Source organism: Cherax quadricarinatus, chromosome 34, assembly GCF_038502225.1.
Source record: "Cherax quadricarinatus isolate ZL_2023a chromosome 34, ASM3850222v1, whole genome shotgun sequence".
Classification (NCBI taxonomy): Eukaryota; Metazoa; Arthropoda; class Malacostraca; order Decapoda; family Parastacidae; genus Cherax; species Cherax quadricarinatus.
Window position 1 is genome coordinate 173,464 of NC_091325.1, and position 26,886 is coordinate 200,349.

The 26,886-nt window shown below is 40.2% G+C and overlaps 1 protein-coding gene across 3 annotated transcripts in view; it reads right to left on the reverse strand.

The window, feature by feature from the left end:
- The window catches only part of Wdr81 (WD repeat domain 81), a 203,454-nt gene that overhangs the window by 103,277 nt on the left and 73,291 nt on the right, over positions 1-26,886 (reverse strand). For all 3 annotated transcript variants that reach the window (XM_070091060.1, XM_070091059.1, XM_070091061.1), the window contains 2 exons: positions 19,355-19,515; positions 9,129-9,213 (listed from right to left, as the gene is read on the reverse strand). In XM_070091060.1, the coding sequence (XP_069947161.1) occupies positions 9,129-9,213; positions 19,355-19,515 (246 nt within the window). The remainder of the gene's footprint in view (positions 1-9,128; positions 9,214-19,354; positions 19,516-26,886) is intronic.

The window sequence follows — 26,886 nt, forward strand, 5'->3', positions numbered from 1 at the left end:
CAGAGGTCCAGTGACTCTCAAGCTGGTCCTAGTGGCATTAAAAGAAGAAGGGAAGTAACCCCGAAAAAGGACTTGCCACCTCAAGTCCTAATGGAAGGGGATTCCCCTTCTAAACATTAACACCATCAACACTCTCCCCTCCTCCCATCCCATCAATCATCACCAAATCTTCAATAAAGGTAAGTGTCATGTAACTGTGCTTGTCTTCTTCAGTTTGTGTGTATTAAAATTAATATTTCACGTGGTAAAAATTTTTTTTTCAATACTTTTGGGTGTCTTGCATGGATTAATTTGATTTCCATTATTTCTTATGAGGAAAATTAACTCGACTAACGATAATTTCGATTAACGATGAGCTCTCAGAAACGGATTAATATCGCTGGTCGAGGGTCCACTGTATATCTTTATACATATATGCTTCTAAACTGTTGTGTTCTGGGCACCTCTGCAAAAACAGTGATTATGTATGAGTGAGGTGAAAGTGTTGAATGATGAAAGTATTTTTTGGGGGGAATTTTCTTTCTTTTTGGGTCACCCTGCCTCGGTGGGAGAAGGCCGACTTGTTGAAAAAAAAAAATTAATCTGTTCCAGACACCCAAATATATTAACAACAAATACATTTTTTAAAGATTAATTATAGTTTTACATACACAAAACAATGACTCAAGAAATCGTAATGACACGATTGCAAATAAACCATACCCCCGGCCGGGATTGAACCCGCGGTCGGGCTGGAGTTTTGAGACTCTATGACCGCGGGTTCAATCCCGGCCGGGGGTATGGTTTACAAAACAATGAGAAAGAAATATAAAACACTAATTTTAATAATAAATGAACATTACATACTTTTATTGAAAACTCTTGTTGGTATATGGAAGAAGGCAAGGAGGGGAGACTGAGGAGAGTTTCTTGTTTGGAAGGGGAATCCCCTTACATAAGGACTTCAGGTATCAAAACCCTCTCTGGGGTTACTTCCCTTCTTTGTCTTTTACTGCCACTAGGACCAGCTTGAGAGTCACTGTACCCCTGCTGCATAAGAAAAACTGTCCAGAGAGGTCTGCTTCAGGCATTTTTTTTAAGATTTGCCTGAAGTGGGGCAAGGTTTTATCACTGAACATGTTGCAGATATGGCTTGTTTGAGCTCGGTCAGGGTGATATTTCTCCACAAAACTTTGCAACTCACTCTACTTTGCACACAAGTCCTCAATCACTGAAGAAGGCACATTCTCCCCTCTCTCTTCCTCCTCCGCCTCTGAAGCAATTTCCTCAGCTGTGGTCTGTTGCTGTTGCAGATGAAGGTCTTGCTGCTCTTCAGTGGTTAGCTCTTCCCTGTGGTCCTCCACAAACTCTTCACATCCAACCCCATAGACTTCCCCAAAGCCACAATACATTCCACAACAGGCAGAGAGTCGACAGGGTCAGGGTCAGCCTCAAGCCCTTTAAAATCCTTCTCTTGGATACATTCTGGCCACAATTTTCTCCAAGCAAAGTTCAAAGTCCTGGAAGTCACTGCCTGTCAAGCCTTACCTATAAGGCTTATGCAATGGAGGATACTGAAGTGATTCCTCCAGAACTCTCTCAGGGTCAAGTCAGTGTCCAAGGTTACTTCAAAGCACCTTTGAAACATTGCTTTCGTGTAGAGTTTTTTGAAGTTAGAAATGACCTGCTGGTCCATTGGCTGGATGAGAGGAGTGGTGTTAGGAGGCAAGAACTTCACTGTTATAAGACTTAACTCCACAGACAACTGGTCTACCAGGTTTGGAGGATAAGCTGGAGCATTGTCCAGTGCCAGGAGGCACTTGAGTGACAATTTATTTTCCTGGAGGTATTTTCTCACACTCGAGCCAAGCACTTCATGGACCCAATGAAAATTTGCCCTGTGACCCATCCCTTATTATTAGTTTTCCACAACACACACAATTTACTCTTGATGACATTGTTTTTCTTGAACATTCTGGGTTTTTCAGAGTGATACATGAGTAAAGGCTTCACATTCAAATTCCCACTAACATTACCACAGAACGAAAGAGTAAGCCTATCCTTCATAGGCTTGTGTCCTGGCAGTGCCCTTTCCTCCTGCATGATGTAGGTCCTCTTTGGCATTTTCTTCCAAAAGAGGCCTGTTTCATCACAACTAAGCACTTGTTGGGGGAGGAATCCTTTAGCCTCTACGTATTCCTTGAAGTCATGCACGAATTTTTCAGCCTTGCCATGCCTTACAACACTGTGTAAGCCACTGCGCTTCTTAATTCTCTCAAACCAACCTTTCTTGGCCTTAAATTCACTAACAGCAGCACTCGTTACAGGCATTTTCTTTACGAGATCTGCATGCAACTGCCTTGCCTTTTCACAAATGATCGACTCCACAACACTATCTCCCGCTAATTGTTTATCGTTGATCCACACCAACAATAACTTCTCCACATCTTCGATTATAGGTGATCTTTGTTTTGTTAGCATATTTACCCCCTTCGCAACATTAGCTTCCTTGATTTCTACTTTCTTTGCCAGGATGGAAGTGACTGTTGATTTGGATTTCCCATACATCCTGGCAAGCTCCAGGACACGTTCACCACTCTCGTACTTTGCTACAATTTCTTTCTTGATTTCTATCGTGTTTCTAACTTTCTTTACCAAAGGGCTGGCACTAGGAACTTTCTTTTGGCCCAGGGTGGTTTATTTCGCAGTTGCACTCAATAAACAACCACAAAAAACAATGAATTATAATGAAATGTTTGGATGAATGTGCAGAGTCTTGCTCACTCACCCAGAGACACAGCCAGACTGACTCACAAATGCGGGTGGGTGGACACGTCCAATACGGCCAATTTCTGAGTTGCCGGCCGAAATCCAGGATAGAATTTCGGCCAAAAAAACAGCAGAGATCCGATTTGGCCGATATCTGGAATGGCCATTATCCGAGGGTCTACTGTATAGTAATCTCTCTCTCTTATAGGGGATGCCCCATTTATGAAAAATAGGTAATAAGGAAGACAAAATTTGAGTTAAAATTCAAATTTCATAATGGAATTTTCACTGTTAAGAAAATTCAGATTGAGTTTACTCATTGCATAAATTTTCAAATAAAACAATCTCTTATTCAGAAAGCCTTAATTAGAATATCTTTTCCAATGAATACAATTTTCAATTTTTTATTACAAAAATTCTGAATTTCGGAGATAAAAAAATGATTTTTAAAACATTCTTACTGGCTCACAAAATATAATGCAGAGAATTTGTAGTTTGGAAATTAGGAGGAGGTGAGGGATTACCAAAACTACTATCCAGAAGGCTGAGGAGGAGTTGTTGAGGTGGTTCAGACATGTAGAGAGGTTGAAACAAAATAGAATGACCTCAAACTTAAAATTGTTCCAACTTCATTGTTTTAAATTGTGCTAAATTGTAATACTGTATTTTTTTTTATATACTGTACTATATCAAAACTGTAGTTCTTCTCTACTTAACTTATTGAAGCCATATAGTGCTAACTAATAGAACATTCAGTTTTCTTGTACTCACTGTAACTCACCTAATGACCATATGTACAAATTACAACACTGTTATTGCCTTATTAATCTTAAGTTAGTCTTAAGTTTGCCCAAAATGCTCTTCATAAAGGGGCTTTTGGCATGTTCACCCAACTGTTATATTCCTTTGTACAAACATATATTAAGCTAATATAAAATTTTTATTATTATTAAATCTGAAGTGGAGGGAAGGCGGGGTCGGGGTCAGCCTAGGAAAGGTTGGAGGGAGGGGGTAAAGGAGGTTTTGTGAGTGAGGGGCTTGGACTTCCCGTAAGCATGCGTGAGTGTGTTAGATAGGAGTGAATGGAGACAAATGGTTTTTAGGACTTGACGTGCTGTTGAACTGTGAGCAAGGTAATATTTATGAAGGGATTCAGGGAAACCGGCAGGCCGGACTTGAGTCCTGGAGATGGGAAGTACAGTGGTCCCTCATTTATCATCGTTAATCCGTTCCTGGAAGTGCGATGATTATTGAAATAGACGATTTTTTAATAAATTTTTCCCATAAGAAATAATGTAAATACAATTACATAATCCGTTCCTGACACCCAGAAGTATTAAAACAAAAATTTTTTTTACATGAAATATAGATGTAGTACACAAACAATACAATGGGACACGATGAATGAAACATTAACAGCATAACACTTACCTTTATTGGAGATTCTTCTTAGTGTATGGAAGACTGGAGGAGGAGAGAGATTGGATTAGTTACTGTTTGGAAGGGGAATCCCCTTCCATCAACACCTCAGGTACCAAGTCCTTTTCCGGAGTTACATACTTCTCTTCTCTGTTTCTTAATGCCACTAGGACCAGCTTGAGAGTCACTGGAGTCCTGTCTCACAAAAAAAGTGTCCAGAGAGCTCTGTTTCTGGCGTCTCTTTAAAACTTCCCTAAAATGGGCCAAGACTCTGTCACTGTACAAGTTGCCAATATGGCTTCCAACAACCTTCTCAGGGTGATGTTTCTCCATAAATCTTTCCATCCTACCCCACATTTCAAAAATCTCCTTAATTTCTGAAGAAGGCGCCTTCTTCCATCTCTCTTCCTCCTCCTCTGCAGCAAGATTCTGAGCTGCGATCTGTTGCTGCTCCTGCTGAAGCTCTTGCAGCTCCTCAGTGGTTAGCTCTTCATTGTGGTCCTCCACCAACTCTTCCACATCCTCCAAACTCACATCCAACCCCATGGAACTCCCCAATGCCGCAACAGATTTCACAACTGACATAGGCTCATCAGGGTCAGCCACAAACCCTTCAAAATCCCTCTTGTGGACACAATCTGGCCACGATTTTCTCCAAGCAACAACAGATTCCTTGATTTTGTTTTTCTTTGCCACGATGGAAGATATGGTTATATGGGGCTTGTTATACATCCTGGTCAGTTCAGCCACACGTATGCCACTTTCATATTGTTCAATGATGCTTTTCTTAAATTCAATCATATTTCTCACCGTCTTTACCAAGGGCTTGGCACTAGGAGCTTTCTTTGAAGCCATGGTAGCTTATTTAGCACTTGCAAGCACTAAAATGAATGGAATATTATGAAATATTTCATATGAAGAAGTGAGGGGACTGTCGCTCACTGGTAAACAATGGCACACTGGCTGGGAAGGGAGGCTGAGGTGGCTCAGAGCCGTGAGTACGTGTCCAGGATGAACGACGATTAGCGAGTCAACCAACCATTTGCAAGCCAATGTTTGGATGAAAATAATGCGACGATTTCCGAAAAGGACGACTATCGAGCCCGATGATTATCGAGGGACCACTGTACAGTGTTTGAACTCTGAAAGAGAGGTGTTCATGCTGCAGTTTTATAACTGTAGTGTAAGTGCACCCCTGGCAAGACAGTGATAGAGAGAATGATGAAAGTTTCTCATTTTCAGGCCACCCTGCCTTGGTGTTAGTAATAAAAAAAAATTTAAACAGTTCATAGAATGGAGAGGATTTTAACACAAGGCATGCTATCAAAACTTTGGGGCCCAGTCCCTGGACCCATTATGTACCTCTGTAATCTGTAAATACCTTTGTAACTTGTCATGATTGTGACCATATCTACTTGGAGTTCATTACCTTTGCAACTTGCTCCACTATCAAAGCTTTGGGGCCCAGTACCTGGACCCATTATGTACCTCTGTAATCTGTATATACCTTTGTAACTTGTCATGATTGTGACCATATCTACCTGGAGTTCATTACCTTTGTAACTTGCTCAGCTATGAAAACTTTGGGGCCCAGTCCATGGACCCATTATGTACCTCTGTAATCTTTTGACTACCACCCACAGGATGGATATGGGGGTGCATAATAAACATATTAAACTAAAGGCATGCCCAAGGCATGCCAGTGTTCTAACTATTACACCATGCAGGCCATATAAGATTCCTCCAACTAGTGCCTTTACCTTTCTGTCCCTGTGGGCTGGTGCTAGACCAGGCCTCCTGATGGATAAAGGCCTGATCCACCAAGCTTTTACTTCTGGCTGCATGCAATGCAACAAACCACAGCCCGGTTGATCATGAACCAAGCTGGGAAACTTGTCCAATTCCCTCAAAGACAACCAGAGGTTTGTATGTAATTCATGTTATGCATTACAGAGGGCACTGAAGAGTCGAGGACCTCTGACACTCAGTGAGTTCTCTCTTAGTGTATTCACTGTCCCTGCTTTTTTAGTGAAGTTAAATTGCACTGTCTGACAAGTCTTTTTACATAGAGTGATTCTATTGTGGAAGTTTGGAACCAATCCCTCCAGAATTTTCCAGGAGTAAATTATGATGTACCCTTCTTGCCATGGGCTCAAATTTTGTTTGTTCTGTGAGTTCTCTTTTAATCAGAAAGCATGATAAAATTTCCAAATAAAATTTTAAATTTCACCTAAAATTTAAATTTTCCAAAATTTATTTTTTATTAGAAATCTAAGTTACATATTCAAATTGGGAAGAATTCCAAATGAGGCAAATTATTACATCAAATGTCACTTTCTTGTTTTTTGTTTACCACACCAGTCATCTCTCACGAAAGTCGGTTAACCCACAAATGGAAACACATTAACTATCATTTATTCAATAGCTGCCGTAGGAGATGTGCACAGACATCACAATTCAAATAAATTTCTTACCTGCAACATTCCTATCTCTCCAGGACACAAGTCTGGCTAACTAATTTCCCTGAATCTTTACATGAATGTCATTTTGTTCACTTCAACAGCATCTCAGATCTTAAAAACCATTTGCCTCCATTCACTACAATCTAACACAGTCACACACTCCTGCTAGATGCTCAAGAACTTTTTTTTTTTTTTCAACAAGTCGGCCGTCTCCCACCGAGGCAGGGTGACCCAAAAAGAAAGAAAATCCCCAAAAAGAAAATATTTTCATCATCATTCAACACTTTCACCTCACTCACACATAATCACTGTTTTTGCAGAGGTGCTCAGAACACAACAGTTTAGAAGCATATACGTATAAAGATACACAAACTGCTAATATACTCCAAAATGCTAATATCCCGAATCCCCTCCTTTAGAGTGCAGGCACTGTACTTCCCATTTCCAGGACTCAAGTCCGGCTATATAAAAATAACCGGTTCCCTTGAATCCCTTCACTAAATATTACCCTGCTCACACTCCAACAGATCGTCAGGTCCCAAATACCATTCGTCTCTATTCACTCCTATCGAACACGCTCATGCATGCCTGCTGGAAGTCCAAGCCCCTCGCCCACAAAACCTCCCTTACCCCTTCCTTCCAACCTTTTCGAGGACGACCCCTACTCCGCCTTCCTTCTCCTACAGATATAAATGCTCTCCATGTCATTCTACTTTGATCCATTCTCTCTAAATGACTAAACCACCTCAACAACCCCTCTTCAGCCCTCTGACTAATACTTTTATTAACTCCACACCTTCTCCTAATTTCCACACTCCGAATTTTCTGCATAATATTTACATAAGAACATAAGAACATAAGAAAGGAGGAACACTGCAGGAGGCCTGCTGGCCCATACTAGGCAGGTCCTTTACAATTCATCCCACTAACAAAACATTTGCCCAACCCAATTTTCAATGCCACCCAAGAAATAAGCTCTGATGTGAAAGTCCCACTCAAATCCAACCCCTCCCACTCATGTACTTATCCAACCTAGATTTGAAACTACCCAAAGTCCCAGCCTCAATAACCCAACTAGGTAGACTGTTCCACTCATCAACTACCCTATTTCCAAACCAATACTTTCCTATGTCCTTTCTAAATCTAAACTTATCTAATTTAAATCTATTACTGCGGGTTCTCTCTTGGAGAGACATCCTCAAGACCACACATTGCCCTTAGACAGGACATCTCCACTGCCTCCAACTGCCTCCTCGCTGCTGCATTCACAACCCAAGCTTCACACCCACATAAGAGTGTTGGTACTACTATACTTTCATACATTCCCTTCTTTGCCTCCATAGATAACGTTTTTTGACTCCACATATACCTCAACACACCACTCACCTTTTTTCCCTCGTCAATTCTATGATTAACCTCATCCTTCATAAAACCATCCGCCAACACGTCAACTCCCAAGTATCTGAAAACATTCACTTCTTCCATACTCCTCCTCCCCAATTTGATATCCAATTTTTCTTTATCTAAATCATTTGATACCCTCATCACCTTACTCTTTTCTATGTTCACTTTCAACTTTCTACCTTTACACACACTCCCAAACTCATCCACTAACCTTTGCAATTTTTCTTTAGAATCTCCCATAAGCACAGTATCATCAGCAAAAAGTAACTGTGTCAATTCCCATTTTGTATTTGATTCCCCATAATTTAATCCCACCCCTCTCCCGAACACCCTAGCATTTACTTCAAGAACTTACCAATTAAAAATATCTATGCATCCTCCCTCCAACAATTACTGGAATGGTTCTTACCCCTCATTCCTTCCATTCCAGATTTATACACCCTCTTTAGTCATATTATTAAGCTCTACCTTTTCTAAGTGACCAAACCACCAAAACAATTCCTTCTCTGCCCTCAGAATTGCATCTTTTGTAACAACACACCATCTTCTAATTTCTTGGCACCTATATATAATACTTACAACACACAGTGCTCTCAAACATGACATCTTCACTGCCTCCAGCCGCCTCCTTGCTGCATGTTTAAAGACCATGCTTCACACTCATACAAAAGTAATGTTACTACAATACTCAGGTACATTTCCCATTTTTTGCCTCCAAAGACAAACTTTTCTTTCCACAGACACTTCAACACTCCACCCACCTTTTTCTCCTCATCTGTTCTATGGTTTATCTTGTCTTTTGTAGACCCATCTGTCAACATCCACTCCTAAATATCTCAATATATTCACTTCTTTCATATTCATCAAACACTGATTAAAGAACTCGCTTATGATTAAAATGAATTTTAACATAGCATTTCTTATAATGGAATACTACAGTATACTTTTATCAGTGGCACTGAAGGAGCCAATGTCCAACAGAAAATCTGTTATTATTTTTGATTAAAAATGCTGTACTGCATCTGGTAAACAAACAATTGAATATATGGACAAAGAGAAGGATACATAATAAATATAAGTACAATGAAGTCTTACCTCAGCTGATCACAAGCATCTTGTAAAGGAGTGTTGGGGAAACTGACATCTGCTTCATCCTCACCACCTTCAAACACAAACACCTCTGAAACGAGGGCTATCTTCATCACTTCAGAACAATTAGGTAAATGGGCAAATATGAAATATTCTGTACAATAACTAGCCTTAAGCAACATTTTTCCCACTGGACACTTCGAGAAGGCTCAGTGTTTATAATCATATAGAGTAAGGTTATGCATATTTTTATGAATGTTCTTTCTTCTTTCTTTCAATGCACTGGCCATATCCCACCTAAGCAGGGTGGCCCAAAAACAAAAATGAAAGCTTCTCTTTATAAATTTAGTAATGTATACAGGAGAAGGGGTTACTAGCCCCTTGCTCCCGGCATTTTAGCCGCCTCTGATGACACGCATGGCTTACGGAGGAATTCTTTTCAACTTCTCCATGCAGATGAGGAAATAAAGAAGAACGAGAACTATTAAGAAAATAGAAGAAAACCCAGATGGGTGTGTATATATATGCATGTGCAGTGTGTAAGTAGAAGTAGCAAGATATACCTGTTATCTCGTATATTTATGAAACAGAAAAAAGACATCAGCAATCCTGCCACTGTGTAAAACAATTACAAGTTTCCATTTCACACTCACTTGGCAGGATGGCAGAATCCCTCAGTGGTTGATGTCTACCAACCTACTCCCTAAATATAAATATAAATCTTTCTTTCTTTCAACACACCGGTTGTATCCCACCGAGGCAGGGTGGCCCAAAAAGAAAAACGAAAGTTTCTCTTTTTAAATTTAGTAATTTATACAGGAGAAGGGGTTACTAGCCCCTTGCTCCCGGCATTTTAGTCGCCTCTTACAACACACATGGCTTACGGAGGAAGAATTCTGTTCCACTTCCCCATGGAGAATAAATATAAATACATATACTATTTATTTTATTTTTTCAACATGTCACCCATCTCCCACTGAGACAGCGTGACCCAATAAAGAGAAAGACTTTCACCATCATTCACACACACTCACTATCTTTGCAGAGGCACCCAGATATGACAGTTCAGATGTCACTCCAAACAGCCAATATCCCAGACCCCCTCCTTTAAAGTGCAGGCATTCTACATCCCACCTCCAAGACTCAAGTCTGGCTAACCAGTTTCCCTGAATCTCTTCACAAAATATTACTACCCTGCTCACACTCCAACAGCATGTCAAGTCCCAAAAACCATTCTTCTCCACTCACTCTTATCTAACATGCTCACACATGCTTGCTGTATGTCTAAGCCCCTTGCATAAAAACCTCTTTTTCCTCCTTCTCCATCCTGTCCTAGGACAACCCCTACAGATTTATACACCCTCCAAGTCATCCTAATTTGCTCCATCCTCTCTAAATGACCAAACTATCTCAACAACCTTTCCTCAGCCCTCTGAATAATACTCTTAGCAAATCCATACCACCTCCTGATTTCCACACTATGAATTCTCTACATAATATTTACACCACACACTGCCCTTAGCATTTACAACCCAAGCTTCACACTCTTATAAGAGTGTTGTTACCACTTATACTCTCATGCATTTCCTTCTTTGCCTCTATGGATAATGTTCTTTGTCTCCACAGATACCTCAATGCACCAACCTTTTTTTCCTTCATCAATTCTCTGGTTTACCTTGTCTTTCATAAACCTGTCTGCCGACACATCTACTCTCGAATGTCTGAACACATTCACTTCTTCCATACTGCCTCCCTCCAATGTGATATACAATTTTTCTTTACCTAACTCGTTTGATACTTTCATCACCTTATTCTTATCTATGTTCACTTTCAACTTTCTTCCTTTACACACCCTCTCAAACTCATCCACTAACATTTTCATCCTCTCTTTAGAATCTTCCAAAAGCACAGTATCATCAGCAAAAAGCAACTGTGATGACTAGGAGGGTGTATAAACCTGTTGTGCAGGGAAGGCAGGGTAGGGGTCATCCTAGGAAGGGATGGAGGGAGGGGGTAAAGGAGGTTTTGTATACAATGGGCTTGGATATTCAGCAGGCGTATGTAAATATGTTACATAGGAGTGGAGGCAAATGGTTTTTGGGACCTGCTGAGCTGTTGGAGTGTGAGCAAGGTAACATTTTGTGAAGGAATCCAGGAAAACTGTTTAGCCGGATTTGAGTCCTGGAGGTGGGAAGTACAGTGCCTGCACTCTAAAGAGGGGTAGGGATATTTGCTGTTTGGAGGGACATCTGGACTGTCATATCTATGCATCTCTGGAAGACAATGATAGTGTAAATAATAGTGAAAGTTTCATTTTTGGGTCACCCTACCTTGGGAGACGGCCAGTGTGTTAAAAAAATAAATATTGTATAATTAACAACAGCAGTAAGAGAGGAAAAGTTAGCATATGAGGGGTTTTTACATAATAAAAGTGATACAAGGAGGGAGGAATATACAGAGAGAAAAAGAGAGGTTAAGAGAGTGGTGAAGGAATGTAAAAAGAGAGCAAATGAGAGAGTAGGTGAGATGTTATCAACAATTTTTGTTGAAAATAAGAAAAAGTTGTAGAGTGAGATTAATAAGTTAAGAAAGAATAGAGAACAAATGGATTTGACAGTTAAAAATAGGAGAGGAGAGTTATTAGATGGAGAGTTAGAGGCATCAGTAAGATAGAGGGAATATTTTAAGGAATTGTTAAATGTTGATGAGGATAGGGAAGCTGTGATTTTGTGTATTGGGCAGGGAGGAGTAACATCTTGTAGAAGTGAGGAAGAGCCAGTTGTGAGTGAGGGGGAAGTGCATGAGGCAGTGGGTAGAATGAAAGGGGGTAAAGCAGCTAGAACTTATGGGATAAAGACAGAAATGTTAAAAGCAAGGGGGGTTATAGTTTTGGAATGGTTAGTTCTTTTATTTAATAAATGTATGGAAGAGTGTAAGGTTCCTAGAGATTGGCAGAGAGCATGCATAGTTCCTTTGTATAAAGGCAAAGGGGACAAAATAGAATGTAAAAATTAAAGAGGAATAAATTTGTTGAGTATACCTGGTAGTGTTATTATTGAAAGAATTAAGAGTAAGAAGGATGGCAGATGAACAAGGAGGCTTTAGGAAGGGTAGGGGGTGTGCAGACCAAGTGAAACATATAGGTGAACTTTAGGTAAGGGTAAAGAGGTTTTTATGGCATTTATGGATTTCGAAAAGGCATATGATAGGGTGGATAAGGGGGCAATGTGGCAGATGTTGCAAATGTATGGAATAGGAAGTAGGTTAGTGAAAGCAGTGAAGAGCTTTTTACAAGGATAGTGAGGCTCAGGTTAGAGTATGTAGGAGAGAGGTAGATTATTTCCCAGCAAAAGTAGGCCTTAGGGATTGTAAAAGAAGTGAATGCTCGGGTGCTGGCAAGAGGAATGGGGTTAAAAGATAAAGAATCTAACACAAAGTTGTAGTTGTCACAGTTCCTCTTGGCCGATGACACTGTGCTTTTGGGAGATTCTGAAGAGAAGTTGCAGAGGTTGGTGGACAAGTTTGGTAGGGTGTGTAAAAGAAAGAAATTAAAAGTGAATATAGGAAAGAGCAAGGTGATGAGGACAACAAAAAATTGAGGTAATGAAAGACTGGATATCAGATTGGAGGGAGGGAGTATGGAGGAGGTGATTGTATTCACATATTCAGGAGTGGATGTGTCAGCAGATGGGTCTATGAGAGATGAAGTGAATCATGCATGTGTTAGATAGAAGTGAGTGGAGACAAATGATTTTTAGGACTTGACATGCTGTTGAGTGTGAGCAAGGTAATATATAGGAAGGTATTCAGGGAAACCAGCAAGCTGGACTTGATTCCTGGAGGTGGAAAGTACAGTGTCTGCACTCAGAATTAGGGGTGTTAATGTTGCAGGATCATAGCTGTAGTAAGCATACCTTTTGCAAGACGGTAATGGAGTGAATGATGATGAAAGTTTTTCTTTATTGAGCCACTGCCTTGGTGGGAAATGGGCAATGTGTTAATAAAAAAAATAAATAAATAAATAAACAAATGACATAGTATTAGTGTACAGCCTCTCCTCATTTAACGACAGAGTTCCGTTCCTAAGACCACGCTGGTAAACGAATTCGTCGCTAAGTGAGGAGCATACTATAAGGGTAGTGGGTGTATGTCATTCATCTTTGATATTGTTTTAACCCTTTGAGGGTCAGTCATGTACATGTAAGTCTTAACAGCCAGTGTTGGTCACGTACTGATACGCCAAAATTCTAGCGCCTTTAAATCTGGTGGAAGAAAGCTGGCAGGCCTACATATGAAAGAATGGGTCTGCATGGTCAGTGTGCGCAGTATAAAAAAAAAAAAAAATCCTGGAGCACGCAGTACATAATGAAGGAAAAAAATTCCATGTTTTTGGTTTAAAACAGCAACTTTGCAGTGTATTTTCATATGGTATTTATGGCTGTATTCTCGTTTTCTTGGTCTCATTTCACAGAATGGAAGATATATCAAAGTACCTTGAAACTGAGCTCAAAGTAGCAGAAATGTTCAACTTTTGCCAATGTTCAAGAGTAAACAAATCATGCCATGTGGCCAATATACATCAACTGGTGAATCTAATATTCTTTCACAAGTGCATTGATATTATTTATACCATTTTTACAATAATGCAGTAGTCTGCATAACAGAAAATCTTCTATTTTTTGTGAGAATAAAAATTCAAAATGGAAAGATGTGACTAATGAACAGAGAAAATGTTATTTTAGTGCCAGGAATGTTTGTCTTGTTTATTCTGGACCCTATTTTTAAACTGGCATCTTCTGAAATTTGTGTGAAATTGGCCAAAATGCCAATTTCTGACCACTTTATTGGGTAGCTGAAATCGGTAAATGGTCAGTTTCTTGTACTCAATCGATAGAAAAAATGGAGTTCTAGCAAAATAGCTATGATTTTAGTCGACTGGAACATTGGAATTGGCCATAAATAGGGCTCAAAGTGGGCAAAATCGCCAATGCGTAAATATCGCCAAGACCACTAACTTCGCAAGAGCAAAATTCCGTAAGTTTTCCAACAAATTTCATACATTTGGTGTCATTACCACCAGGAAAAGATTCTCTATCATTTCATAAGAAAAAATTTTTTTTTTTTTTTTTAATTTTTTTGACCCTCAAAGGGTTAATGTCACCTTTGCACCATTTATAACATTTGTAGCATATTTTTAGATGTTTATACTGTATAATGTAATAAACAGAATAAAGGAAATCAGCTCTAATATATATTATTTATGCATAATGGTCAGAGAGCCCATCATAAGTCTGAGTTGTCGGTAAACGAGTACATTGCTAAACGAGGAGAGGCTTTATTAATAACCTGATACCCAGATTTATGAAGGAGCACCCTACTTTTTAAATAGTGAAATGAGTTTGTTGTCTGTGTGTGGGCCTCTACAAATTTTCATAAATCTTTAAGAAGTTCCTCACAAAATAAAAATTGTGGTGTGATGTGGGAAAGGTGACTGTTACCTAAATATTATTAGCTGAGTTAAAGTTGATACAATCCAAATTATGAAATTACATTGGTACCTTGATGTACAAGTGCTCCAACTTACGAGCTTTCCGAGTTATGAGCTGTCGCTCGGTTGATTTTTTGCTTTGAGTTGCGAGCCAAAATCTGAGTTACGAGCAAGCTTCAGATACGCCGCCACTCGCAGGAGAGAGGAAATATCAAAAACCTCAATAATAACCAATGTGTAATATCCTTTCAATTTTGATACCACTGGTAGTGTCATCCTACCAGAATGTTCTATAATATATGCTCTAAGTACAGAGAAACAATTCTGGAACATATGTAATACATGTTCAGCAGGCCGGCTGGTTGGGTGGCCGGTTGGCTGATTTGCTTTGGCTGTCTCTATCTCCTTCTGTCTGTCTGTATCTATCTCCAACTCTGTCTATCTGTGTCTCTATCTCTGTCTCTGTCTGTCTCTATCTCACAGGTACACCTAAATTCAGTTATACATAGTGTAAATTACCTAGGATAACCCCCAAAAATCCAGACAAAGTGCTATATTACGCTTATAGATATAAGGCATAATAAGCATGACTGACTGGCAAGTACTACATAATTTTCACTTGTTCAGGAATCAGATGTGACTAACTTTGCATCGTGTGTAATACCTGTTGGTTCATAAGCAGCTCTCTCTCTGAGACAGAGAGACAAGCAGAGAGACAGGAAGACAGAAACACAAGCAGACAGAAAGACAGATAAGCAGAGACAGAGATAAACACAGAGAGAGCTAGACAGACAAATAGAAGAAACAGATACAGACATTTTTATTTGTAATAGTGAAATATAAATCCAAGGCGGTGCATGATCATCAAATGTAACTCCACGAGTGACACTCCACTGCCAGTGGAGTGGCACTCATCTTACACCATGCTTCAAGGAGTTTCATATATACTCCAGTATTTCTAAAACACTGCTGGGACCTGGCAAAAAAGGCAAAAATCATTTCTTATTTATAAATACATTTTGCTTATTTAAAAACCCATAACAAAAAAAATTTGGGTGGTTTTTGGGGGGCTGGAATGGATTAATGGCATTTCAACTAATTTCAATGAGGAAAACTGATTTGATATACAGTGGACCCCCGGTATTCGATGGCATCGGTATTCGATGCATTTTATCGCAAAAATTTTGCCTCGGTATTCGATTGAAAACCCGGTATTCAATGCGATTCGTACGAGACGTGTCCATGTGTGGCCTGAACTGCCCCGTGTGTGCCAGTGTTTACAAGCCAGCCAGTGTGCACGCATCTAAGGATACATTCCGTACATTCCACATTATCACTGTTTTTGGTGCTTGTTTCTACAAAGTAAGTCACCATGGGCCCCAAGAAAGCTTCTAGTGCCAACCCTTCGAGAAAAAAGGTGCTAATGACTATTGAAATGAAGAAAGAGATAATTGCAAAGTACGAAAGTGGAGTGCGTGTGTCGGAGCTGGTCAGGTTGTATAGTAAACCCCAATCAATCATCTCTACTATAGTGACCAGGAAAATGGCAATCAAGGAAGCTGTTCTTGCAAAAGGTGCTACTGTGATTACGAAACAGTGACCGCAAGTGTTAGAAAATGTTGAGAGACTGTTATTGGTGTGAATAAATAAAAAACAGATAGCAGGAGATAGCATCTCTCAAGCGATCATTTGTGAAAAGGCTAGGCAGTTGCATGACGATTTGGTAAAGAAATTGCCTGCAACTAGTGCTGATGTGAGTGAATTTAAGGCCAGCAAAGGTTGGTTTGAAAGATTTAAGAATCGTAGTGGCATACATAGTGTGATTAGGCATGGTGAGGCTGCCAGTTCAGACCACAAAGCAGCTGAAAAATATGTGAGGGAATTCAAGGATTACACAGAGAGTGAAAAATTAAACCTGAACAAGTGTTTAATTCTGACGAAACAGGCCTGTTTTGGAAGAAAATGCCAAGCAGGACCTACATTACTCAGGAGGAAAAGGCACTCCCAGGACATAAGCCTATGAAAGACAGGCTTACTCTGTTGATGTGTGCCAATGCTAGTGGTGATTGCAAAGTGAAGCCTTTATTGGTGTATCACTCTGAAACTCCCAGACCGTTCAGGCAAAAGAATGTCCTCAAGGCTAATTTGTGTGTGCTGTGGAGGGCAAACAGTAAGGCATGGGTCACTAGGGACTTTTTCTATGACTGGTTACACCATGCATTTGTCCCCACTGTGAAAAATTACCTAATTGAAAAGAAATTAGACCTTAAGTGCCTCCTGGTATTAGACAATGTCCCTGGTCATCCTACAGACTTGGCAGAGCGACTTTCTGGGGACATGAGCTTCATTAAGGTCAAGTTTTTGCCTCCTAATACCACTCCTCTCCTGCAGCCCATGGACCAGCAGGTCATTTCCAACTTCAAGAAACTGTACAAAAAAGCTGTTTCAAAAGTGCTTTGTAGTGACCACAGAAACTCAACTGACTCTATAAGAGTTTTGGAAGGATCACTTTAATATCCTCAATTGTATAAACCTTATAGGTATGGCTTGGGAGGGAGTGACTAAGAGGACCTTGAACTCTGCTTGGAAAAAACTGTGGCCAGAATATGTAGACAACAGGGATTTTGAAGGATTTGAGGCTAACCCTGAGAAGCCTATGCCAGTTGAGGAATCCATTGTGGCATTGGGGAAGTCCTTGGGGTTGGAGGTTAGTGGGGAAGATGTGGAAGAGTTGGTGGAGGAGGACAATGAAGAACTAACCACTGATGAGCTGCTAGATCATCTTCAACAGCAAGAGGCCAGACCTGAGGAAACTGCTTTGGAGGAGGGGATAGAGAAATTGAAGAAGTTGCCTACTTCAAGGATTAAGGAAATGTGTGCAATGTGGCTTAAAGTGCAAACCTTTTTTTATTACAATCACCCTAACACAGCTATTGCAAGCCATGCTGGTGACTATTACACTGACAATGTTGTGAAACACTTTAGGAATGTCATAAAGGAACGGGAGGTACGGGCCTCTGTGGACAGATATGTTATGCGACAGAAGTCCAGTGACTCTCAAGCTGGTCCTAGTGGCATTAAAAGAAGAAGGGAAGTAACCCTGGAAAAGGAATTGCTACCTCAAGTCCTAATGGAAGGTGATTCCCCTTCTAAACACTAAGACCTCTCCCCTCCTCCCATCCCATCAATCATCACCAGATCTTCATTAAAGGTAAGTGTCAATTATTCTATTGTTATTGTTATTATTGTAATTATTCTATTGCAATAAACTTAATATTTCATGTGGTAAAATTTTGTTTTTCATACCTTTGGGTGTCTTGCAGGGATTAATTTGATTTCCATTATTTCTTATGAGGAAAACTGATTCGCTTTTCGATATTTTCGGTATTCGATGAGCTCTCAGGAGCGGATTAATATCGAATATCGGGGTCCACTGTACAGTGGACCCTCGGTTAATGATATTAATCCGTTCCTGAGAGCTCATCGTTAGACAAAATTATCGTTAGTCAAATTAATTTTCCCCATAAGAAATAATGGAAATCCAATTAATAAGTTCCAGACAGCCAAAAGTATTAACAATTTTTTTTTTTCATGAAATATACATTTCCCTACAAAGAAAACAATGAGACATGCACAATAACTATATAAATAAATGTTAAAGTGACACTTACCTTTACTGAAGAGAATTGATGAGTGATGAGGCACTGTTTTTCTTGAACACTCTGAGATTTTCAGAGTGATACATGAGTAAAGGCTTCACTTTGCAATCCCCACTAGCATTACAACAAAACAAGAAAGTTAGCCTGTCTTCCATAGACTTGTGTCCTGGGAGTGCCTTTTCCTCCTGAGTTAATGTAGGTCCTGTTTGGCATTTTCTTCCAGAACAGGCCTGTTTTGTCACAATTGAACACTTGTTGGGGTTGGAATTTTTCAGCTTCACCATGCCTTATCACACTGTGTATGCCACTATGATTCTTAAATCTCTCAAACCAGCCTTTGCTGGCCTTAAATTCACCAATATGAGCACTAGTTCCAGACATTTTTTCCTCTTCACCTGGGCGTTAGTTGACTAGTGTGGGTCGCATCCTGGGGGACAAGATTAAGGACCCCAATGGAAATAAGTTAGACAGTTCTTGATGACTCACTGACTTTCTTGGGGTATCCTGGGTGGCTAACCCTCTGGGGTTAGTTGTTTCTTGGTAACTGTTTCTCGTTAAGGCACACCAACAGTCTCTCCACATCTTTGAGTAGTACAGCTGACGGTGGTGCAGCAACAGCTGATGGTGGTGCAGCAGCAGCTGACCGTGGTATGACAGTATTTCTCACCCTTTTTACCACAGGGTTGGCACTAGAAGCTTTCTTTGGGCCCATGGTGGCTTATTCAGCAGTTACAAGCACTATAAACAATGGAATAATACAAAATGTATCGAATGTATGCATGAAACCGGCCACCCTGGCTTGTAAACAAAGATGGCTGGGCAGCTGAGGCACTCAGGCTGGATGGACAGGTTTGGGATGAATCACGTTGGGAGAGTTTTTTATCGTTAGCCAGGCCAAAATTTTTACGCTCAAACGCTTCGTTGGGCAGATTTAATGTTATGCGATGGGTTCGTTAGCCGAGGGTCCAATGTACGATAAAATTGAGTTATGAGCTGGGTCATGGAATGAATTAAACTTGTAAGTCAAGGCACCAATGTATTATTATTTAAAATGTCAAGCCAAGTGCTGACACACTATGTCTTACCTGGCTCAGTCTCTGCCTCAGCGTCTGTGAGATCAGCCTCTATGCGAGCTGATCCAGCTGTTTCAGAGTCCATCCTCAGGGTAAGTTCTGTTGTGCTGGAGTGAGAATCTTCCTCGCATGGTGAAGTTAAACCTTCAGCACCCAGACTTATGTCCACACTCCTAATGTAAGAGCATGAGTGATATCACAAAAATATTATAGTACACTGCTTTTATTTAAAGGTAGTGAGGAAAACTGAGCAATAGTATGCATGTTTTATAGTAGAAGTAAGAGAAACTATGTATTACATTTTTTACACTGGGAAGTGCTTGAATGGAACCTTTTTTATCCCAATATACTTTATGTTACATGGAATGTTTTTCCAGAAATGCTAATTGAGGGCTCAGTGTATGGTTAATGTTGCACAAATAGTCTGCACACACAAGAATGAAACTTATGACAATGTCATAGGTTTCATTCTTCTATGTACAGGTTATTTGTGTATTGTTCCAGTCACAGTATTGTGTCTTTTTTTTCTTCATAATTAATGTTGTAAAAAAATTAATATAAATAGCTCACAGACTTGGAGGGTGTATAAATCTGCAGTGGAGGGGAGGAGGGGTAGAGGTTGTCCTAGGAAAGGATGGAGGGAGGGGGTAAAAGAAGTTTTGTGTGCAAGGGGCTTGGTCATGTAGCAGGCATGTGTGAGCATTTTAGATAAAAGTGAATGAATGGTTTTTGGAACTGATGATCTGTTGGAATGTGAGCAGGGTAATGTTTTGTGAAGGGATTCAGAGAAACCAGTTAGCCGGACTTGAGTCCTGGAGGTGGGAAGTACAATGCCTACACTTTGAAGGAGGGGTTTGGGAAGTTTGTTGTTTGGAATGACATCTGAACTGTCATATCTGAGTGCCTCTGCAAAGACAGTGATTATGTGTGAATGATGGTGAAAGTTTTTCTTTCTTTTTTGGGTCACGCTGCCTTGGTGGGAGAAGGTTGGCATTAAAAAAAAAAAAAAAACCTCATTAGTACTGTAATCTGCTTAGTTAACAATTTTGGAGCTCTGTTCCTGAACCTGTTATATACTTATTTCTGTATCTTCTGATACAGCATGGATATGATACGACTTACTACCAACTAAATGTTTATGAGATGCATAAGAAAGATATAAACTATTACTAAAATATGCAAGAGGAAATAGTTAAGTTCTTCAGTCAGAATAAGTAATTCAAGGACATAAAGAAATCCTAAAGATTCCCAACTACATTCCTAGTGTTTAATTTATTCCATAGTAAAGTTCACTATATGTACCGTATAACCTTATTACACTTGTGTTAGTTAAACGATTCTGTGAGCTCTGCCAGTGAGAAATACAGTGCCTGCACTCTGAAGGAAAGACAGGGATATTTGCAGTTTTAAACTGAAGTATTGGTGTGCCTCTGATACGATAGTGGAATGAGTGATGGTGAAAGTGTTTCTTCTTTTCTGGGTCAGCCTACCTCAGTGGAAGACAGCCAGTTTGTGGGAAAAAAATAACAGTAACACTGTTGTATGGGAGTGAAGCATATGTTTTGAATGTTGCAGCAAGGAGGAGGGTGGGGAAAGTAAAGCTGTTGTGTTTGAAAATAATGTATGCTATGAATATTATGCAGAAAATTCTGCGTTTTAAGATTAGGAGGTGTGGGATTATCAAAGTATTATTCAGAGGGCTCAGGAGGGGTTGAGATGGTCTATCATGTAAAACAAGGGATACCTGTATATGGTGGAATAGTTATGCATTGCATAAAAATGACTGAACTATTAGGAGAATAACCTGTTAAATGTCCAAACATTGATCTACATTTTCACTACTAGCGCTCTGAATATTTTGAAAATGTTTTTTTTTAAATAAAGAGGGCAATTTTCTAAGTGTAATAAGACCAAAAAAAAAAGAAAAATTAGGGGTAGTACTTACCGAGATGGCCTCGAAATTAGCACTGGATGCTCACCAGAGAGCAACGGAGTCCTGCTGCTTGCAGAAATATTGCCGATATACCTTTTTTCTCGTATTTTTTAATTTACATTATTTTTACATTGTGATAATTACAATTTATAGTAGTTCTTGTTATTTTGTAGCCAATCTTTGTTCTGACACTAATATTAGGTACAGAATTAGTAATCAAACAGTCACAAGAACACTGACAGGTGAACATGTTCATCTGTTTTGGTCACACTATTGTCTAGAAATATATATATAAATGATTTATATGTCCCAGCAATGCTTTTAGAAGTATACAGTGGAGCCTCAAAAATCAAACGTATCACATATCGAACGTTTCGAAAATAGGACCATTTTTTTCGGACAGTGTCCCTATTATCGAACGCGCCCCTATTTTCGGACCGCCGGGTACGGGACCTGTCTGCCGCCTGCTCTGTCCGCGTCCCCGCGCAGGCGCCGTGAGCAGTCTAGCTTTGTTTATGCTTGAGTGAACACTAACCTGCTCTCTCATTCACGCATTTTACGATTATTTCATTGTGTTTAGTGCTTGTGGGACTGTGAAATAAACTGCCATGGGCCCAAAGAAACTTGCTAGTGGTACCCCTGTGGTAAAGAAAGTGAGAAACGCCATAGATGTGAAGAAGGAAATAATACAGAAGCATGAGAGTGGTGTGAGACTTGTTGAGCTTGCCAGGATGTATGGGAAAAACAAGTCCACCATCGGTTCTATCCTGTCAAAGAAAGAACAAATCAAGGAAGCTGATGTGAAAGGTGTTAATATAGGGAGTGGATGAGGTGCCTTCGTCAAAGATTAAGGAGATTTGTGCCAAGTGGAATAATGTCCAAATGTTTGTGCAGAAGTACCACCCTGAGCAAGCTGAAACAAGCCATCTTTGCAACAAGTTCAGTGACAGAACCATGTCCCATTTTAGGGAAATGTTAAAGAGGCGCCAGAAACAGAGGACTGTGGACAGTTATTTAGTGAGACAGGGGTCCAGTGACTCTCAAGCTGGTCCTAGTGGCATTAAAAGACAGAGAAGGGAAGTAACCCCAGAGTATTCTTTTCAAGATTGATGGACTGAACACATCGACTCAAGGTTGAGGGACTGATTACCTCATTCTCCTCCTGTTCTTCAAGTTTCTCCTACGTATGGACTGATGAAGCCACTGTGTGGCGAAACGTTTCCTCAATAAAGATACCCAAGAGTTGCACATGTGTCTAATTTATCAACATGTCGGTTCTCTGAACCATTCATCTACAACCCCAGAGAGGGTTTTACCTGAAGTCCTCATGGAGGGGGATTCTCCTTCCAAACAGTAACCCCAACTCCCTCTCTCCTCCTCCCTATCTTCCAGATGCCATCACCAATCTTCAATAAAGTAAAAATGTTTTTTATATCTATTACTATATATAATTAAAAACTATAGTATATGTTGTATGTAAAACTGTAATTAATCTCTATAATATGTATTTTTTGTGTGAATATTTTTGGGTTTCTGGAACGGATTAATTGTATTTCCATTATTTCTTACGGGAAATACTGCTTCGAATTTCAGACTTTTCGAATTTAGAACTAGCTCCTGGAATGGATTAAGTTCGATTTTTGAGGTTCCACTGTATATGAAACTTCTTGCAGTATGATGTCAAACAACAGTGTCACTCGACATTGCTGATGGTGCAGTCACTCAATACTGCTGATTATGCACTGCTCCCAATGAACCTTGGTATGTTTTTTTATTTGTTCTCAATGTCACATCTACCTATCTGTCTGTCTATCTGTGTCTGTCTGTCTAGCTCTGTCTCTGTTTACCTCTGTCTCTGCTATCTGTCAGACTGTCTCATATCCACTAGAGGTTCTGTCTCTTATTCTCTTGCTTCCTTGCTGGCCAAAACACTCACTCCCTTTCTTGGTACTTTTTCTCCTGCCCACTTTCAAGACTTCATCGAACAAGTTCGCCCTCTCCCGACCTGTAAGATGCTTAGTTTTGACGCTGAGTCCCTGTTGATGATGTTTTTAATTTTCTCAGAGAGAAGGCCAATGAAGGGTTACTTCATCTCCCTATAATTACTGATGTCTTTCTTGATCTTATTTGCCTTTGTGTGGACTCAAATTTCTTTTCCTTCCAAGGCAAATATTATTCTCAAACCTTCAGTGTTGCTATGGGCTCTCTATCTCCTGTTCTTGCTAACCTTTATATGGAATATTTCGAAACTCTTTTTCTTCCCACTACTGGTATGCACCCTTCTCTGTGGCTCTGCTATGTAGATGACATCTTCGCTCTTTGGCCTCATGATTCAATTCTCTTCCAACCATTTCTCGATGCCCTTAATAATCTTGTCCCATCCATTAAGTTTAAAGCTGAATGGGAATCTAATTCTTTGCTTCCTTTCCTTGACGTTCATGTCCACCGCTTGGACACGTGTTTTGCTTTTTCCGTATATAGCAAGCCTATGCAGAGTGGCATGTACATTCACTACTTTTCTTATCATGCTTCCTCTGTCAAGAAAAGTGTTCTTATTTATCACTTTCTCCATGCTCTCTGCATTTATGACCCTCAGTTCCTTGAATTGAAAAGTTCCACTCTTCATAATTCATTCCCTCATCTTGGCTACCCTTCCCTTTTCATAAACTCTGCCTTCTCACTTGCTAAACTGACTTTCTTCTCTCCCAAACTCTCTACTCTTTGGATATCTCCTGTTCTTTGCCTTCCCTGTATTTCCAGTCATTCTTATCTCAACAACTCTCTCCATTCCTTAGATATCAAACTTACTTTTTGCAAGACTAACACTCTTCGTACCAATCTAGCTCGTATCTCTCCTCCTGCTACAGATACTTCTGGTGTCTACTCTATTTCATTTTCCTCTTGTCCTCTTCAGTACTGTGGAGAAACTGGCCATTCTCTTTCTGATAGCCTCAAAGGGCACAAAAGAAGTGTTACGCTTGTCAACACCAACAATGCTCTTTTCTGTCATGTCAGAGATCAGTCATCCAACTGACTGGCCTGCTATAACTGTCTGCACTACTTCTTTCACATTCGCTGTCTGGTTGAATCCTCCCTTATACACAACTTTCCTTGTATGAATCTTAGTCCTGGCTTTGTCTCTGTAGATGCCTTCCTTTCCCATTACATTGTAAAATGCTCCGAACTTCAGAAAACTGGCGACTTAACCCGATTCTTTTTTTTTTCTCCTTCTCTTTCTACCTCTTCCCCTTTCCTTTTTTTCTTTGGGTATTCTTTTTTTCTGCCTGGGGTGTTTGGTCCTTTACTTTCTCCCTGTGTTTTTGTTCTAACCCCTTGTGGGCCCTTAGCTCTCCTGCAGTGCTCCTCTTTCTTGGCCTTTGATTCTATTACTACTACTACCTCTCTACTTCCTTTCCTACTATCTTGTCCCATCCCTGTCAGCTGGCCTATATATATACTGCCTCCTCCTCTCCTGTTAGTGTGACTTTGTAAATGGTCCAAGTCAGACCGAAATGTCATTGTAAGCTCCTCTCTCCTATGTGCAGGTTATTTGTATATAGTGCCTGTCTATCAGTCTGCCTGTGTGTGTATCTCTGTCTCAAGTGAGAGCTGCTCATGAACCAACAGGTATTACACACGTTGCAGAATCGTCACGTCTGAACAAATGGAAATGCAATATTACTTGCCAGCCATGCTTATGCCTCATATCAACAGGCACAGAATAGCACTTTGTCTGGCTTGTTTTGGTTATCTTGGTGAGTAATTTACACTATGTAAGATAACTGTATGTGTGTGTACCTGTACCTAAATAAACTTGTATTAAACTGGGCAGAATTATCGACAATATATTAAGTAAAAGGACACAAGTGCAATTAATGCGACATTTTAACATGGTAACGTTTTGCTCTCCAGGAGCTTTGTGAAGCTGTTTTTGTCAAGCTGTAAGAGCAAAACGTTGCCACAACAAAATGTCACATTAGCTGCACTTGTCCTTTTACTTAACACTAAATAAACTTACTTAGTCCTTGATTCTGGTTTATGAGTGGCTCTGGGACAAAGACGGAGAGTGAGTGAGTGATCAAGTAAGCCAGAGAGCGAGCGAGCCAGAGAGAGAGAAAGTCAGAGAGAGAGAGAACAAGTCAGAGATCGAGTGAGCAAGTCAGCCAGCCAGCCAAAGAGCCAGGCCAGTTAGCCATCTACCCAGCCAGTCAGCCACACAGCTACCCAGCCGGCCAACCAGCCAGCCAGCCAGCCAGTTAGCCAGCCAGCCAGTCAGCCAGTTTGGCAGTTAGCCAGCCAGTTAGCCAGTTTAGCAGTTAGCCAGCCAGTTAGCCAGTCAGCCAGCCAGGAAGCCAGCCAGCCAGTTAGCCAGTCAGTCAGTCAGTTAGTCAGCCATATAGCAAGCCAGCCAGTTAGTCAGCCATATAGCAAGCCAGCCAGTTAGTCAGCCAGTTAAGTAGTTAGCCAGCCCACCAGCCAGGAAGCCAGCCAGCCAGCCAGCCAGTTAGCCAGTCAAGTCAGTCAGTTAGCCAGCCAGTTAGCAAGCCAGTCAGTTAGCCAGCCAGTTAGGCAGTTAGCCAGCCAATTAGGCAGTTAGCCAGCCAGTTAGGTAGTTAGCCAGCCAGTTATGCAGTTAGCCAGCCAGCCAGTTAGTTAGCTAGTTAGCCAACCTGCCAGTTAGCTAGTTAGCCAGCCAGCCAGCCACCTTGCCGAACATATATTACACGTTACAGAATCATTTCTCTTTACTTAGACTATTGGTAATAGGACATTCTGGACAGATGAGACTACCAGTGTATCAAAATTGAAAGAATGTTGTACAAATGTTGCGCATGGACTATTATTTAGATTTTTTATATTTCCTTGACCACTTGTGGCTTAATACAACACGGCATTAGTGAATCCCTGGTGTCTGCCATGCTGTTTCCTCTAGCTGGTGCTCAATTGAACTGATGCTCACACAAGGTACTAATTGGTCCCAGATTTTTTTAATATTGCACATGCTGAGTGTTAAGACCCATTCTATAATGCCTAGGCCTATCAGGTCTATCATGCCAAATTCGGAGGCAGGAAAAATAAAATGTTGATCTATGTTTGGAATGCTAGCAGTAAGAATGCAGATTAACATTTAGACAGTTAGAGGTTAATATATGATAATGTAACCATGTTATCAGGCTTTTATATGCAATGAAAGTGAAAAAAGGCTATGATTCACTTTACAGTGATTTTCTCTTTACAGCAGTAGCCCAGAACCTAACCTGCTGTATAAGCAGGACCCTCCTGTAGAGAAGCAAAATACTGTGACTGGAACAATGCACAAATAATCTGCACTTAGGAGATTGAAACTTGTGACATTTTGGACAGACTAGGACCAGTCCAAGTGGGACTGAAATATCATCCTAAGTTTCAATCTCCTAAGTGCAAGTTATCCGTATACAATAACAAGGGGATTTCCATTTAGAAATATACCCAAGCATAATAATGGGTTTCCCAAAAGAGTGTCACACTCCAATCATGACAATGAATCTTCTATACAGGTATCACACACTGAGATTACCACCAATTAAATTACTTGATTAAAATATATGCATAACAATTTCTTTTATTTCAC